The sequence below is a fragment of the Gopherus evgoodei genome, unplaced genomic scaffold (assembly GCF_007399415.2).
Source record: "Gopherus evgoodei ecotype Sinaloan lineage unplaced genomic scaffold, rGopEvg1_v1.p scaffold_38_arrow_ctg1, whole genome shotgun sequence".
Classification (NCBI taxonomy): Eukaryota; Metazoa; Chordata; order Testudines; family Testudinidae; genus Gopherus; species Gopherus evgoodei.
This window is the reverse complement of record NW_022060059.1, coordinates 4,083,374-4,101,005: the sequence shown is the minus strand read 5'-3', so window position 1 is coordinate 4,101,005 and position 17,632 is coordinate 4,083,374. Positions and strand designations below refer to the sequence as shown.

Sequence of the window (17,632 nt, the reverse complement as noted above, 5' to 3'; positions counted from 1 at the left end):
ACCACATGAGTATTGTTATGTGCATCAATATGAAGGTGATGTGTCACACATCACCTCCATATTGGTGCACGTAACAAAATTCATTCCGCACCTGGATGTAAAAAATTATAGGGAACACTGATCACAACCACTGGCAGTGCAGTTCTTGGCTGATGTTCCTCTCACTAACTCCAAAGCTGGTCCAGGAGCTCAGAACCCACAGGAGATAAAATACTATTCCCAAAGACTCAAATATAACACACAAAATTCTGATTTTTAGTTAATTTTGACTACAGCAGCAATGGGTAAAAAGGCCTTAGGAAGGGCGGATTCAACATACACATTTTGCCCAAAGTTTCTCAATGTTGGAGAAGACACTGCAGTCAGTCATTCTCTTGGGACTGAAAATACCCTACAGCAAACAGATTATGTTCTGTTATGATGTGCCCTAAACTAACAAGAGCTGGTGACATCTAAGAAGCGATGATAGTGCTACAATGTCCACGGCAGCTCCTTTCATCCAATTAGATCACAAAACGCTTACAACCAGAGACATGTCACTCTTTGCTAGAGTGTTACTGTTAATCAGTGCACAGCAGCACCACTCAGTTTAGAGACAGGAAGGAAAGAATATCATATGATTCAAAATACAAGGGGAAGCTAGGGAGGTAGAATGCAATTACCCATGTTGGAATTTGGCCAGGACACCAGGGTCAAAACTACGACTCTTATGACAAGTGCCATAAGACTAGACCAGACACTAGGTTAGTCTCTGAAAGACAGCTCCTCCAGCACCACACAGTACTGGTTCAGTACTGAGAGGGAAGAGCACCACCTAGCAAACCATTCCAGCAGCACTACTTCCTGCAGCACCTGGGTTTTCCATGGACATCTCCCATCTAAGCACCCATGTGGCTCAGCCCTTCTTAGCTTGGTGGATCAGACAAGATCACAGTTGGAGGCAATCCAGGTAAAGGACTGCACTATTCATGGTAACCCGTTGGATGGTAAGCCCCAGGGTAGTGGTACTTCAAAGCCCTTGTCTTCAGAACCCCTCAGCTATCAGGTAGAGATGATGACTGGAAGATTTAAAAGAGAAATGGAGTTAGACACCAGCATGAAATTTAATTATTTTGTTTGATAAGTGGGCAGAGGGAAAAAAATTACTAGGAAAAGTTTATTTCTTGGCTCTCTCTCTGGATGTGGTGATGGACGGGAGGACAGCAGGCTGGATTCAGGGTCAGTCTGGCAGCTCATCATTCATCAGCACAGGGAACCGCTCGCCTCCTTCACAGAGTTGGGTGTAAACTGAGCGGTACAGATGAGATGGAGAATCATCATGAGGGAGCCTGGATTCCAGAATGGGGAGAAGCTCAGCTATCAAGACCTGGGTGGAAGCAGACACCACAACAGCAGGTTGAAAGGCTGAGCACATTTCTAGGGCCTCCAAGTGGTTGTACAAAGCAGCAAAAGCTAGTCAGGGCATTATGAGTAATAATATCCATATTCAGAGGGGTAGCCATGTTAGTCTGGATCTGTAAAAGCAGCAAAGAATCCTGTAGCATCTTACAGACTAACAGACATTTTGGAGCATGAGCTTTCGTGGGTGAAAGCATCTGACGAAGTGGGTATTCACCCATGAAAGCTCATGCTCCAAAAAGTCTGTTAGTCTATAAGGTGCCACAGGATTCTTTGCTGCTTTTACAATATCCAAATTGCTGAAGGATGGATTTCTTTTGTCAGCTTTAACATTCAAAGTGTCTATTCTCTGCTCATTGGGGATGCACCACAGAGTAACTCACAGTTGCCCTATGTCTAACACACCTTGTAGGGCAGCATGGTACAAATACTACTACTTACCCTTCACCACACATGGCTATACAGGGGGAGAGAGAGCTCAGTGGTTTGAGCACTGGCCTGCTAAACCCAGGGTTTTGAGTTCAATCCTTGAGGGGGCCATCTAGGGAACTGGGGTAAAAATCTGTCTGGGGATTGGTCTGGCTTTGAGCAGGGGGTTGAATTAGATGACCTCCTGAGGTCCCTTCCAACCTTGATATCTATGATTCTATACCACTCCCACACAATGGCCCTCTCCTGGATTCTAGCTCCAGAGTTGTCTGACTCTGCACAAGACACACTTACCCTCTGTGTCTCAGCCTCCATTCATTACAGTGAGAATGTCTGAGCCTTTGGAAAGAGCTTTGAAATCCACCCATGTACAAAGCTATGCAAATGGCAGGTCTAAAGTATGTGAGGGAGTGCTAAAACAACAGCTGCATTCACCCGTCTACACTTGCCCGTGACTTTTTGCGGTGAAACTCAGAAGTTTCGCTACAAAAAGAAAACTACCTCCATGAGAGGCGAACAGTTCTTACCAGTGATGCTTTTGCGATGATGTGCCAGTGAAGACACTTCTTCCTGTTAATAGAGCTTTCAGCCTCTGCAGGAATCCCACAGTGCCTAGGTGACCACTCTGGCCAGCGGCTCTGCTGCTCTGATGCCAGGTAAACAGACATCCAGCCCTCCCCATGTAAAGCCCAGGGAACTCAAACTCCCCTTCCTGTTTTCTTGGCAAGTGCTCACTTATTATCTGGCCAGGTGACAATGCCTGCTCCACGGAGCAAACGATCTCCTGCTTGGAGCAATGCTGAGCTACAGAAGCTGATCCGTGTTTGGGAGAGAGCTGCACTGTGGGATAGCTACCCTCACTGTGCTGCTCTCATCTGTGATGGAAGTGCTGCAAATGTAAACACTCTCCGCAGCCTGTGGAAGTGAGTACACAAACCAGAGCTCTTCTTCCACCGATTCACTATCATTTTTGACAGGGGTGGCTCCAGGCACAAGCATGCCAAGTGTGTGCCTGGGGCGGCAAGCCACAGGGGGCGCTCTGCCGGTCGCCGCGAGGGTGGCAGGCAGGTTGCCTTTGGCGGCAAGCCTGCAGAGGCTCTGCTGGTCCCACGGCTTCGGCGAACTTCCTCCAGTGTGCCGCCGAATCCGCGGGACCGGGGACCTCCTGCAGGCAAGCCGCCGAAGGCAGCCTGTCTGCTGTGCTTGGGGCAGCAAAATACCTAGAGCTGCCCCGACTGTTGAAACTGACAGCGCAAAAACTCTGCAAGTGTAGACATAGCCTAACTCTCCCTTTGCTCATGAAGGTTTCCTGCTCTGCTACCGTTTCTTTTCCAACATGTCCCTCACTCAGCTCAGGTGACTGGCATGTCAAAGTGCAGCAGTAGGATGGCACAGGGGATGCCTTAATGGCTAAACCCTCACACTTCACCTCTGGTTGGAGGGCTCTTAGCTCATTCTGGAGGTTCTAAGTGAGAGTTCAGTCCTGGGGAATGGAGTCTGTACGGCTAAACCACTGCAAATAATTCAGCGCAATGGGCAACCCTTTGTGCCGAAGGCACCTAGCTCTGAGCTGGTGTGGACATTGATCTCTCTTCTCATTCTTATTGGTGGACCAGCAAGGTCAAGGTCAATAGCAGGGCAGCCTGAGACTGAAGGAACGTGAATATAGTGCTCCTCTCTGGCCCCACAGGAGGGGCTAGACTGCTGATGCGGAAGATCACAGTTCAGGTGCACAACTCAGGCAATGGCCCCCAATGGGGTCTCTAGCTATTAATGTGAGATAAAGAATAGACGAGGATGATGTTCTCCCTACAACAGCAGTATTAAGGGGAGGGGGGGGGGAAGCCAACACCCCTCCCCCACAACAAACTAAAAAAAGAACAAAGTCTAATAAACATGGTCTAGTTCCTGCAATGTTGGTCCAGCCATGTTGGTCCCAGGATATTAGCGAGACAAGTGGTAGAGGTAACATCTTTTATTGGACCAGCTTCTGCTGGGGAGAGAGAGAAGGTTTTGAGTTTACACTGAGTTCTTCTTCAGGCCTGGGAAAGGTACAGCAGCAGGTACAGTAACACGAGGTGGAACAGATTGTTTAGCACAAGTAGTTAATAACTGGAGAGGTGTTAACAGGACATTGCCTTGAATGGTACCTTTAAATGCATGTTAACTACTTATGCTAACCATCCGTTCCACCTTGTAACTTGGCTGTGACTGTCTGCGCACATTTCCCAGCCGTGACTAACAGCTCTGTGCAAACCCGAAAGCGTGTCTCTCTCACCAACAGAAGTTGGTCCAATAATTGCCTCATCCACCTCCGCTCTCTAATGCTCTAGTTCAATCAGAAGTTATGGCCTGGGTTATGCAGGAGCTAACTGGATGATCACAAGGGTCCCTTTTGGCCTTAACAATGAATGCATCTTTGAAATGAATCAGAGCGTGAAAGGACAGGACATGGACATGCTGAGCAAACCCCATGGCTTGGGAACTAGCTGCTGCGAGAACTAACTGTGCTGCTGCTGTTCCCTCCCCCCCCAATAAAATAAATAAATAAATAAAATAAAAATAATTAGAGATATACCTATCTCCTAGAACTGAAACGGACCTCAAAAAGTCATTGAGTCCAGCCCCTCGCCTTCACTAGCAGAACCAAGTACTGATTTTTGCCCCAGATCCCTAAGTTGCTCCCTCAAGGATTGAACTCACAACCCTGGGTTTAGCAGGCCAATGCTCAAACCACTGAGCTATCCTTCTCCCTGGGAGGGATAGCTCAGTGGTTTGAGCATTGGCCTTCTAAACCCAGGGTTGTGAGCTCAATCCTTCAGAAGGCCCTTTAGGGATCTGGGGCAAAAACTGGTCCTGCTAGTGAAGGCAAGGGACTGGACTCAATGACCTTTCAAGGTCCCTTTCAGTTCTATGAAATAGGTATATATCACCATGTATTTCTGCTGTTGAGTTACCTTCTGTATGTCAATTTGCTGGCGCAGCATCAGCACCTGCAGTTTCAAGGCAGCCATGTCCCTCAGCTCCTGGAAGCTGGAGTAAAAAAGGAGAGGTGTTGCCAGGACACCCGTGTCTCCACATCTTCGTCCTCTGAGTGGAGCACAATCTGCAGGGGAGGTCCCCACACAGTGAGTACAGTCTGCCGGGTGTACCACCACCTGGGACTCCGCAGCTATTGGGGTGGGAGGGTACAAATAAAATCAGCAAGTGGCATTTGCTTTTCCAGAATTTTGGATTAATTTAGTGTTTATAAAAATAAAAAATGATGGACTAGTAGTCATATATAGAACCAGGCACAGGCCAAGCTTCCGCTACACAGGGTGGCCAGTGCACCTCCCTCCTGACTTGCAACCTCCCTTACTAGTCCAGTCCCAGGTCCTTTCTAAACAGAGACTGATGATGATTGTGACAAATTGCTGCAATGGCTTCAATTGCAACCAGAGATTTAAATCCACTAATGATAGATAAGGATACAATGATGTCACAGGTGGTCACCACTGTCATGGAACCTGTGAATTTTGCAATGTATTTCTATTTGACCATAAAGACAGCAAACACGTTTTGCATAAACAGAAAACGATCATGGCTTAAAAATTATTGGCAGTGTCAGCAGCAGTGAAGGAGTCAAGTGGTTGGAGCAGATGAACCCTTGAACAGTAAACAGGACAACAGCAACAAAATAAGAGTAAAATAGGAAAACTAAGCAATGAGCAGTGAAATTCATGAAATGTTTTGGGGTAAGCGGAGAAAAAATATTTTACACATCTTGATTTTACCAGAAAGACTTGTTGTGACAAGCATCTAGAAAGTGCAACACATAAGCACAAATGAGAGGCCTTAGAAGTGGAGGAAAACAGAAAACAAAACTTAAGAAAACAGTTACAGAGCTGTTAAAATTAACAGAAGCCTTTTCCTTACCCTTGACAATCCAACACTGGGAAGGCTTTTAGTATTCAACCGGCTCTAGTGCAGACCAGTTTTTAAAAGTTTTACTTACTCAAGGTTTTTGACTATCACATTCAAGAATTAAAAGAAAAGTTGCAAGCCTTTGAAGGGATCGGCATTGTAGCAGATGAAACTATTGATGCTGAAGACAGATATGGGCTTATTATTCTTGCTCTCCCCTTCCCAACCAGCAGTGGCAATGCGGATACTTCAGCTGAAGGTGAACACAACAAGCTAGAAGGTTCTTTGCTGAATTATGAGGTTTTGGAAGCAGTTAATTTTAAAATAGCAAGCTAGGTAATAAGGGAAACTGTTGAGAAATTCCCAATACCGTTTGATCGCAGCACTGCAGTTGTGACAGATAATGCCAAAAACATGGGGAAAGCTTGAGGTCAAGGCTTGAAACCTTTGTTTTTAAATGCTGTACACCTGACATGCATGGAAACATTTGCTTAACCTTTTGGCAAACTGTGAAGGAAAATATTTTTAAAAGTAAATGAAATAAACCTGCTTGCCCTGCATGGAAAGCTTGCTTTCACATGTTTTTAATGGAATAAGGGAAAAGTCTTCGAAACTCACCAGCCCCAATCATAACCAGATGGAACAGCTGGTTAAAAGCACGTCTTTATAACCTTGCACATGCTGAGGATTACGTTTCGTGGGGTGCGGTTTTTGTTTTGTTTCTTACACAAAGGAGACTGGTCAGAGAAGTTCAGGTGGAAGAGACTGTTGATCTCTGCCAATCTGCAGCCGTTATTGAAGAATTAGAGGCTCTTAAGAAGTCTGCATCTGAAATCATGAATACTCTCATGGTTTATGAAGGGCCCACAGTTCGTGCTCATCAAGTGAAAAATGGCACATGCGACCTTGCGCTGGAGGCCAAGAGCTGCACTGAAACGTGCCAACATCCAGCAACAAAACCTGCACTTTTAGAAAAGTCAAAAAAATTAAGTTGTACACGGAAACTGTCTCAATCTCCCACTTTTGCCAACCTACTGACACTTCTTTCAGGGCACGCCATGCATTTCAGCCACATCAAGCAAAACACCTAAACATTTTTGAGGCCACAACATTTGAAAATATCTTACCGTATGAAGACAATATTTCAGCTCAGAGAGTATATTGGACTTACTGGGAAGCATTTCAAGAACTGAGCAGTGATGACATTTTACAGGTCTGGAAAAGCATGAAACCCTGATTTCCAGTTCTTGCAGTGGTTACCCTGTGATGCTTAACAGCATCAGTCAACAGTGTGGACACAGAAAGACCATTCTCATCTTCAATAATGTGCTCAGGGATGAGAAATGTCGCATCAAAAATGACACGCTCAATATATAACTTGGACGAAAATCACAGCCGTGTGTAAATGGAAATTAACCAAAAAGGATCACAAAGTTATTTTGTTATAAAATCAAACACTTTCCTGTTATGGTTGTTTGAAAAAAGTATTGTACAAAAATTAAAAATTCTAAAATAGCTTACCTCTGCAAAGAAAATAAAACTATATTGCATTAAACTGTTTAGCAGAAACATTGCACTGTTTGAATTCATAAATGCATATTTATGTTCACATTCCCTTATTACACAATTATTTTGTTGCTGTGACCATAGCGTGAAAATTTTTTTTTACTGTGACTGTGCTGTAAATTATGCATAATTTTACTGTGACAAAATCATATCCATAATACTAGACTAGTCTCTTTAACCCACCAGTAATATTAACACCCTGTCCATGAGTTCCTCCTCTCTCAGCTGCATCTTTGACATTTTATCTAACGACTTGGGTCTCAAGCTAATCACAAGCATCAAACTATTGCTCAAACAGGGCAAGCTGCTTAGACTCTTGACCATTACAGCAGATATTGGCCTCACCTGCTTGCAGCAGCTGTAGCTTGTGCAGACACTGGGATGCTGTGTCTTGCAGGCCTTCCAGGGTCAGGAGACATTCATACTCTCTCTCCCACGTTGGGTGGCCTGGAGGAGAAGCGGAGGGGAAAACTAGCAGGCCCGGAGGTATGAAGTTACACAGAACCATCGCTATTCAGTAATTCAGTAACATCCCAACCCCACACCAGCAAGTGAAAGGTACCATATTTGACTATTCCAAAGCAGGGAAAGGGACTATCACCTGCCCCTTCCATTGCTCTGGTCTCCTTAAGCCACAAACAGCTGAGTACACCTGGCAAGACACAGGCAGGTGGGGAAATAATTTCAGCTGCCATTAGTGCATTTCTTACCTGTGGTCTCAGCTTCCATGTACTGGCTCAGGAGAGAATGTGCATCACGTAGGACCATCACCTCCTCTTCTATCTCTGCAGGACTAAAAGCTGGTGCAGAGGAACAAAACTTATAGCAGCTTAAGGAGCGTTTCCTTAAGAACCAGGTGTGAGCATGGCAAACCCCTTCCTTCAGTCACCACCCTCACGCCCAGAGCAGAGTTCTTTGGGATTCCAGGACACATGTAAAGGGCAAGCAGCACACATGACGATACTGCAGAGAATGGAGATGGTGGGGGAGAGAAAGGATGTCTAAATGTGTTTACTGATGGCTCAGTTCGTCTGCATTAAAATACTCAAGTTTCTCCAAACAGTGAAGATCTGCAGTGGGAATGGAACTCTTTCTGTTACAGGCACAGCTCCTGGGAGACAGGGTACCTCTCTGATGGTTTGAAGAGGATGCCATCAAGCTGCACCATGCGGCTGCTGCCATCATCTAAAGGGGCAGGAGAGGTAAAAAAGGATACGGTCGCCTGCATTCTCTCTAGAAAGCAACTCCTTGCAGCAGCTGTGGCTGAGCTGCTTTGGCACAGACGACACTTCTCCCACAGTCTGAAAATTCAAGACAAGCAGGGGGAGGGGGAGGATTATACACACAGAGGAAACATCTTCCTGCACCCGGCATAACATTCCCCAGAGAACCTGTATGATTTCTACCAGCTTCTCCTTAGATGAAAGTTTTCCAAGGTTTCTCTAATTCAGCTTGTTATGGCAGGACAGCATGTGTGGGAAGAGGTGTGATGGTGCCGCCTCTCCACTAGGGTGCTCCAGGCACATTATAATGGACATCAGCAAGGGGGGCAGACAGATCCCAGGAATCTTGTGTTCGAGGGGTCTCCTGGGAACACAGTGCCTTGTACAAAGAATGGAGGAGGAGAGCTGACAGTGGGATATATTCCACCTACAAAAGGTCTCCATAATTCTGCACTGACCCAACCACCTACAAGAATATGGCCACATGACACTAAGTATTTCAGCTACGCTCCAGAAACCTACCGCAGAAAATGAGGGATAGCAGCAGTACATTTAAAATAACTATCTAGTATGTGGCTGGCTGAACCATGGGCTAGTGCAGGGGTCGGCAATCTTTCAGAAGTGGTGTGCCAAGTCTTCATTTATTCACTCTAATTTAAGGTTTTGCCTTAATACATTTTAACGTTTTTAGAAGATCCTTTTCTATAAGTCTATAATACAGAACTAAACTATTGTTGTATGTAAAGTAAAAAAGGTTTTTAAAATGTTTAAGAAACTTCATTTAAAATTAAATAAAAATGCAGAACCCCTCGGACTGGTGGCCAGGACCCGGGCAGTGTGGGTGCCACTGAAAATCAGCTCGTGTGCCGCCTTTGGTACGCGTGCCATAGGTTGCCTACCCCGGGCTAGTGTGTCCCACTCCTAGATTAAGTTTTAGCTCTGTCAAGACGGATCATTTTAAAGCTGCACTTTCAGAGGAAAGTTGTAATGAGAAACGGCAAGGTTAATGGAATAGGAAAAAATAGATATTACCCCGTTAGATGCATTTTCCCTGTAAGGGAACTTCGGGAATGTAGAGCTAACGTGGTAGGTTATTTTCACTTTGCCATGTAAGTTCAAAGAAGCAGTAAAGAGACTAAAATTGCATAGAAAAAAATTAGGGAAATCTATGTACTTGGCTAAGAGATGACTAGCAGGTGACTTATTGATAATCTGCAAGCATTTGGAAGGTGCCAGTTCCCAAGAAGGGCAGAAATTGTTTGGGACACTACACACTCACTAGGTGCAATGTTAGGAACAAACATGTGTATCTGGCCGAATTCAGACTGGAAATTACAGGTTTCTAGCCCTCAGAAGAGGGAGGTTCTGGAAAAACCTAACTAGTTTTAAGATGGAGCTTGATAAATTCACAGATTCACATGACAAGTGGCCTGCAATAGCAGGGGACTGGACTCGGTGACTCTTCCAGTCCTACTTACGTTGAGCATCAAGTCAGACATCACCCCAGTGGGTTCTACTAAACTGTGGAATGATCTCCCAAAGGAAATGGGTCAGAGCCCCATTGTTTGGGTAGTAGAAAATCAGACGAAGGGATGGTCTCTAACTTCTATGCCAGAGTATTTGCAAATAATTTGCCCCACTGCAAAGTTATATACAGGCTAAAGACCATGACTTTCCTGGGAATTCTTCATATTTTTAAAATGTTGGGGTGAATTTCATAAGCTTTCGTGCCCTTGGAAGTGACAGTGTACCCCCACTGGCAGGCTCCATGCAAGCTCCTATGCACAGCTCTGCCAAGGTCCCTCAAGATGATCTGCAGCAATCCCTGCTATTCCAATCTCAGGCTTTCCACACAGCTCTGCCAATGCCCCTCAAATGCTGCAGCATTTTTTAGGCTTCCTCTCCAACAGGTTGCAAAGCCCAGGCCCCTCCCTTTACACCTCCCTCGCCACCAGAAAAGAATCCCAAGTAGGAGTGGTGGTCATAGCTTTACCTGGAGTTCCTGGAATAGGCTTTCCTATAGGGAAGCGGTAGCTTCAACAAAGACCTGCAAAGAAGAGAGTCTACAGTAACGACTGCCAAAGAGCAGCGGAGCAGGATCAGGACACTGGACCCTGTTCCTAATCTTTTACGTGAGGATAGCGAAGTCTACATTTGCAACAAATTTAGTGCTGGTGAAAAGAGCCAGCCTGACCACGCTGGAGACTGAATCCCCCATGCATTGAACAACTACAGCACCAGCCAGCCGAAGCATACCCCAAGCTGCCCAATCAACCATCTCCAGCGAGCCCTGAAGGAATAGGATCTGCACGGCTCAGAGTGACCACTGAGCAGCTTGAGAAGACTATCCATCACCATCACTCTGAGAAACAGGGAGGCAGGCCACTTGGAGCTGAGAGGCTCTGTGCATGTGTCCAAACCCCATGGTGATCCCATCCCATAAGCTGGAACACAGACTTGGAAACAGGATCTACCAGCAGCTGCAGGGTGAAGGCTGTCCAAGCCTAAGGGAGCTGCCACTGCATGTTAATGAGGGATGGACACAGTGAAATCTCTCACTAACGAAATTGTATGGAGGGCCGATTGGGGGGAGTGGCCCGGCCCCCTTCCCCTATCTGCCCCCGCCTCACTTCTCGCCCCCTGATGGCTGCCCCAGGAACTCTCAGCTCCATCGCCCAGAGCATTGCGCTGGTAGAAGGGCGAGCTGAGGCTGCGGGGGAGGGGGAACAGCAGGGGAGGGGCTGGGGGCGAGCCTCTCAAGCCAGGAGTTCAGGGGCCGGGCAGGGGGGTCTCGCGGGCCGCATGTGGCCCGTGGGCCGTAGTTTGCCCACCTCTAGTTCTGTGTCACTGGGGGCAGCAATGACACAGAACTAGGCCCCAGTGAATGCTAGGAATGATCAGCTCCTGTGGGGACGAGCTGAGAAGAGAAATAGAGTTTGAATACTGAACAAACTAAGATTCCTAGTGCCTGCTAATGAGAATGTACCCCTTTTCCTGGAGAGTGAATGTGCTCCCCACGGTGCTCCCCACAGGGATATCTCCTGCTGTATGGCTCTGTGTCACTGGAGACTCTGCCAAGGAACCACGACAATCATTCTCTGGATCGACTCCCTGTAGGATGACAGCTGCTGAGTTTTCGCCATTAGCAGAGCCTCCAAAGGAAGAAGAGCTCTGCTGCTGGTGCAGGGGAGAGCTGGGTGAGCCAGGTGGTTCTGCAGCAGCACAGAACCCTTGCTGAATAACACTGGCAGCTGACACAGTTTTCCTCACTTGTTGGAGGGCAGACCCTTTAGTCGAGCCCTTCCCAGCCACCTTTGGAGCCCTGGAGCTGTGACTGGTTGGTGCTTTCACAGGATCAGTCCTGTATGGAGCTTTCAGCATATAGGCTGGGAACTTTTTGGAAGAGGAAGCCTTTTTGCGCACAGATGTCACCTTGATGGTCTTAGGGACACTCTCTTTAGACAAGGGTGCCTGCTGCATTCTAACAGCACTGGTAGCAGGTTTCTTCTCTGTTCCCTTCTTTCCTTCTGCAGCTCCTAGGGCCTCCAGAGGATTTCGCAGGGTGCTTTTCCGGACTCTTAATGCTCTCTCCAGGGCTTTGTTCAGCAGCTCCAGCTGCTCCAGTTCCTTAGGCGAAGGCTCACTCTCTATAACAGCAGAAGGTGTATCAGGAAGCCATACTGACCAAGCCCCTTCATTCCCCATTCCTCACTACACTGGCTCACTCCTCTGGATTTATAAGAGGAGGTCATAGTCTATAAGTGGTCCGCAACCTTTTTCGTCTGGCAGGTGCCAGACAATGAGCCACCGAGGACCGTGGCCAATGGATGAGCATCTGCCGAAATGCCGCCAAAAAGCGGCAACGTCAACAGGCGTTGCCACCGAAATGCCGCCAACAAGCAGCAGCATCCAGAGGTGTCGCTGCCGAAATACCGCTGATTTTCGGCGGCATTTTGGCGGCGATGCCTCTGGATGACACTGCTTCTTGGCAGCATTTTGGCAGATGCTTGTCCGCTGGACAGTACGCAGGTGCATATAGATGTCATGTCACCAGCGGGCACTGCGTTGGGGACCACTGGTCTATAACAAGGAAGCAGAGGGACTTTTCATTACACTCCTGCAGTCTCGGGTTGGCAAACTCCTGAAAGAGTCAGGATGGATGGCAACCGTGCAGAACCTGACATCTCTCCACAGTGACCAACCCTTCCACAAACAGGTGACATACACAGACGTCCCTTTCAGGTTTGCAGCTGTGGTGTCAAGACCCGTAGCTGGATTCTGCTCTCAGTTACCCAGGTGTGAATCCAGATTAAATCCATGGAAGTCAACAGAGGCACAGAAGAGAATCAGGCCTCTTCTTAGCAGGGAACATCAGAGGAATTCCCAAGAAGCAGATTAGATCATCACTGGCCAGACCGAGAACAGACAACACAGAGATGGCAAGAAGAAAAGGCTCACCTTGGTCACTCTTTGGACCATTCTCTGGCTTCGGACTCTCAGGAGTTTGCACTTTCCTGGAGGGGGAAACAAACACAGAACACATGAAGGATGTGACTGTACTCTGACAGCCAGGGTTAACAATGATGTAAGTTCCCCCTATCCTTTGAGCAGGGCCTGGCCAGCAGGAGAATTTCAGGGGACACTATACAGCCCACAGCACACACAACCCTTTAGCCAGTCCTCCCATCTCTTCTGCAGGGAAGCACCGTTCACTGGACAGTATTGCATTGGTAGAGCTGGGGGTGAGAAAAGACATAGGACACGAACAGCAGGAGGCGCTTCAGGTCAGGACTGGGGAGGGAGATATTTGCTTAATGCTTCATTCAGGCCAGCAATACAGGGCAATCTCTTCACAAGCACAAAAAGCATATCCATGAAAACAGAAAAGCACAGCTCCGGAGCAGGGGACTATTACCTGCTACTGTAGCAACTCAAAGGGTTTTATTATTGGCTGCATGACAAGCACAAGGCTGTGCCCGATTCACAGGAAGTCAGAATGCTGTGAAATCAGTACTAGAATGCTGAGGATTTTTTTTTTAAAGCAGCTTGTGAAAGAATATGCACAAAAACAAAGGATTTTTTAGCACAAGTCCTGCACGCACTTCCATGACCCAGGGCACCAAAATGGAATCCATTAAAGGGAAAAAGGAAGTAGGTTTGTGCCCACTTTTTTTTTTTTTCTTATTTATGATGGACAAACAACCCCAACCCTTTATGACCTTCTCTAAGAATTTTTTTTCAGCTTATATTCTTACATTAGACATCAAGGTCTGCCTTGTTTTTCTAGAAGATTCTCTGGACAACCAGAAAGCTATTAGCGTTATGACATCAGAGACAGGATACCGGTGAAACACAATTCGTTACCACACAGAGTCTCAATGGCAGAGCTGGGAATAAAATCCAGCTCTCCCAACTCCTGCTCTTGAGGTTTAGCCACTAGGCTATGCTCCCTCCTTGCCTCTACAAGGCATCGAGCAATGCAGGTATCTTTAGCAGCTTTCAGTCATCTTTTGCCACCCACTGACGACTCACCAGTCTCCAAGAAGGGCCCGACACAGTGTTAGATTGTCCTCTAGCTTCTTCTTTTGCTCAGCACAGTCTTCCAGGGCCTGACTGAGAATGGAAACCAGCCTGGAAATGGAACCACAGTTAGGTTTTACTTTCATCTTATCGCATTACAAATGCCATTGTCTCCTGCTTTGCACGCTGCCTTACCTAACCCATCTGCATCCATCCCAGATTAGGCACTTGGGGAAACCATGGACTGCCAGTCCTTCTGGGTGGATTGAAAACAATTACAAAACATTTTAACCATAACAACAGGGCTTTGCTCCTCTCCAAGGACCATATGAACGTGAATTCAACCTCCCAGGCACCGTGTGATCTTTGGTACATCCAGGGGCGGCTCTAGCTTTTTTGCCACCCCAAGCATGGCAGGCAGGCAGGCAGGCAGCCTTCAGCGGCGCGCCTGTGGGAGGTCCCCAGTCCCGTGGATTCGGCGGCTTGCCTGCAGGAGGTCAGCTGGTTCCGTGGCTTCAGCACACCCGCTGCCGAACCCGCGGGACCGGGGACCTTGGAGCACTGGTGCCTGGAGCTGCCGCTGGGTACATCAATGACTCTCTCAGGGCCACTGGAAGGATCAGGAATAAAACACAGGAGTCCTGGCTTGCAACACCCTGCTATAACCATTAAGAACAAAGTGGGTTTTACCTACGAAAGCTTATGCCCAAATAAATCTGTTAGTCTTTAAGGTGCCACCAGACTTCCTGTTGTTTTTACTAGGAACACTGCCTCTAAGGCTTCTTCAAGAAGCCCTTCTCCACCCCCTACACGTAGTTCCACTGAGCGAGGAACAGCTGGGCATCAGGATCTACAAACATGCACTATTACTTAATTCTTTGGGTACAAAGGACTCCACTCCAGTTGCACTGCCTCTCAGTAGAATCACAGCTTTCCTTCGTAAAAAGTCTCTAATCTTCAGAGGTGTGGAGAGGAGTTTGGAAATGTGACAGAGGGCAAAGAACCCCAAATTCTGTATTTCTAAGCCAGTCGCATGATTTTGAGGCCTGGCTCATGGCATTTCAGCACTTGGGGACAGCAATACTGAGGGAGGGGGAGGGGAGAGCAAGGCTTTTGCTATAAGCCTTCAAATGTGGGGAAGGAATGGGGGGCTTGCATCTCCCCTCAGGGACTTCCATAGGGATTAAAGAAGGAAGAATACAGCTATAAGCAGAGGCAGCTCTTTCTCTCCCCCACATCCCCGCTTGGGTATACAGATCCTCAAGGCCTCCCCCTCGCCTGGTGCAGCAAGAACTTTCCATCCCGATTCAATCTACATCAGCCCAGCTCTGGAACACAATACATCCCATCCCCTACTTTCCCTTGGGAACCCCAGCTAGCCCCGCAGGAGCCTGCCAGGCCCACCCCCATTATACCGCTCCCTTGGGGACACCAGCTAGCAAGCCCCCAGGACCCTGCCAGCCCCATTATACCGCTCCCTTGGGGACCCCAGCTAGCTAGCCCCCAGGACCCCGCCAGCCCCATTATACCGCTCCCTTGGGGACCCCAGCTAGCTAGCCCCCAGGACCCCGCCAGCACCATTATACCGCTCCCTTGGGGACCCCAGCTAGCTAGCCCCCAGGATCCCGCCAGCACCATTATACCGCTCCCTTGGGGACCCCAGCTAGCTAGCCCCCAGGATCCCGCCAGCACCATTATACCGCTCCCTTGGGGACCCCAGCTAGCTAGCCCCCAGGACCCCGCCAGCCCCATTATACCGCTCCCTTGGGGATCCCAGCTAGCTAGCCCCCAGGACCCTGCCAGCCCCCCTCGGTACCTCTCCATTGGGGACCCGCAACTGCTAGTCTCGCAGGACCCTGCCAGCCCGCTGCACACCGAGGCCTTGCCCGGCCCTGCCCACAGCGCTAGGGAGGAGACACAGCCCTGGACCCGGAGCTGCGGGGTGCAAGCTGCGCAGGGCCGCGCACGCCCCTACCTGCGGGCACGGCCGGCCGGCACCATGCTGCGGCGGGGGCGGGCGCGGAACCCCCTCTCGCTCCCCGCTGCTTCCTGCAAACTGCCGCCGCCGCGAGCTCCGCCCTGCCGGGCTAGCTCCGCCTAGCGCAGGCCGGGCCGCAGCTGCGCGCTGCCTCCTCCGGCCGCAAGTGTCAGTATCCCCTTCGCCGGGCAGGGAGCGGGTGCCAGCACAGCCGGGGCAGCGGGGAGCAGGGGCGCCTGGCCCGGGGGCAGGGTCATCGCCCTACAGCGCGCTGCCAGGGGGATCCAAAGGGGGTACGTCTACATGGGGCACGTAGGGGAGCGACTCTGAATTTACTGCGCTACAGGTTAGGTCGATGTAAGCGGTCTTGCGTTTTGGGCTTGTTTACAGTACCCGCCGGATCGGCACACAGTGATTATCCAGCGGGGTTGATAAATCGACAGCAGAGCGCTCTCCCATGCACACCAGAACGAGATGCGCAAGCAGAGTCGACAGGAGAGCGTCAGCTGTTAACTTACTGTGGTGAAGACACCACCCTAAGTAGATCTAAATACATTGACTCAAGTAGCTGAAGTTGCGTACCTTAGGTCGACCCCATGAGGTAGTGTAGACAAGCCCCTAGTTGTAGTAGCTGCTATAAGTGCCTCTCAACCCTACTATTCACCCCCTTGCCTGTCAATGTCGATTCATAGACTCTAGGACTGGAAGGGACCTCAAGAGGTCATCGAGTCCAGTCCCCTGCACTCATGGCAGGAGCAAATACTGTCTAGACCATCCCTGATAGACATTTATCTAACCTTCTCTTAAATATCTCCAGAGATGGAGAGTCCACAAGCTCCCTAGGCAATCTATTCCAGTGTTTAACCACCCTGACAGTTAGGAATTTTTTCCTAACGTCCAGCCTAAACCTCCCTTGCTGCAGTTTAAGCCCATTGCTTCTTGTTCTATCCTTAGAAGCTAAGGTGAACAAGTTTTCTCCCTCTTCCTTATGACATCCTTTTAGTTACCTGAAAACTGCTATTATATCCCCTCTCAGTCTTCCCTTTTCCAAACTAAACAAACCCAGTTCTTTCAGCCTTCCTTCCTAGATCATGTTCTCAAGACCTTTAATCATTCTTGTTGCTCTTCTCTGGACCCTCTCCAATTTCTCCACATCTTTCTTAAAATGCAGTGCCCAGAACTGGACACCATACTCCAGTTGAGGCCTAACCAGCGCAGAGTAGAGCGGAAGAATGACTTCTTGTGTCTTGCTCACAACATACCTGTTAATGCATCCCAGAATCACGTTTGCTTTTTTTGCAACAGCATCATACTGTTGACTCATATTTAGCTTGTGTTCCACTATAACCGCTAGATCCCTTTCTGCCGTACTTCTTCCTAGGCAGTCTCTTCCTATTCTGTATATGTGAAACTGATTGTTCCTTCCTAAGTGGAGCACTTTGCATTTGTCTTTGTTAAACTTCATCCAGTTTACCTCAGACCATTTCTCCAAGTTGTCCATATCATTTTGAATTATGACCCTGTCCTCCAAAGCAGTTGCAATCCCTCCCAGTTTGGTATCATCTGCAAACTTAATAAGCTTGTAGCTGGGGTGATGCAATGTCAGTGCAGA

At 48.3% G+C, this 17,632-nt stretch overlaps 1 protein-coding gene across 5 annotated transcripts; it reads right to left on the bottom strand.

Moving 5' to 3' along the window:
* Positions 1-237: 237 nt before the first annotated feature.
* TEDC2 (tubulin epsilon and delta complex 2) lies at positions 238-16,098 on the bottom strand. Of its 5 annotated transcripts, XR_003998174.1 has the most exons (11): positions 15,859-15,989; positions 14,055-14,153; positions 12,981-13,036; positions 11,509-12,169; positions 10,516-10,569; positions 8,516-8,600; positions 8,010-8,118; positions 7,645-7,746; positions 4,785-4,999; positions 1,147-1,366; positions 238-1,058 (listed from the first exon to the last, which is right to left on the bottom strand). XR_003998174.1 is itself a non-coding variant. In XM_030545622.1 (10 exons), exons 1-10 carry the CDS (start codon positions 16,041-16,043, stop codon positions 1,035-1,037), a joined length of 1,431 nt encoding a protein of 476 aa, XP_030401482.1. In that variant the 5' UTR covers positions 16,044-16,098; the 3' UTR covers positions 238-1,034. The 5 variants fall into 5 exon arrangements, 2 of the variants coding, with proteins under 2 accessions (XP_030401482.1, XP_030401481.1); XM_030545622.1 differs by lacking the exons at positions 1,147-1,366; positions 15,859-15,989 and adding an exon at positions 16,018-16,098; XM_030545621.1 differs by lacking the exons at positions 238-1,058; positions 15,859-15,989 and adding an exon at positions 16,018-16,098 and having other exon boundaries at positions 1,083-1,366.
* Positions 16,099-17,632: the final 1,534 nt, after the last annotated feature.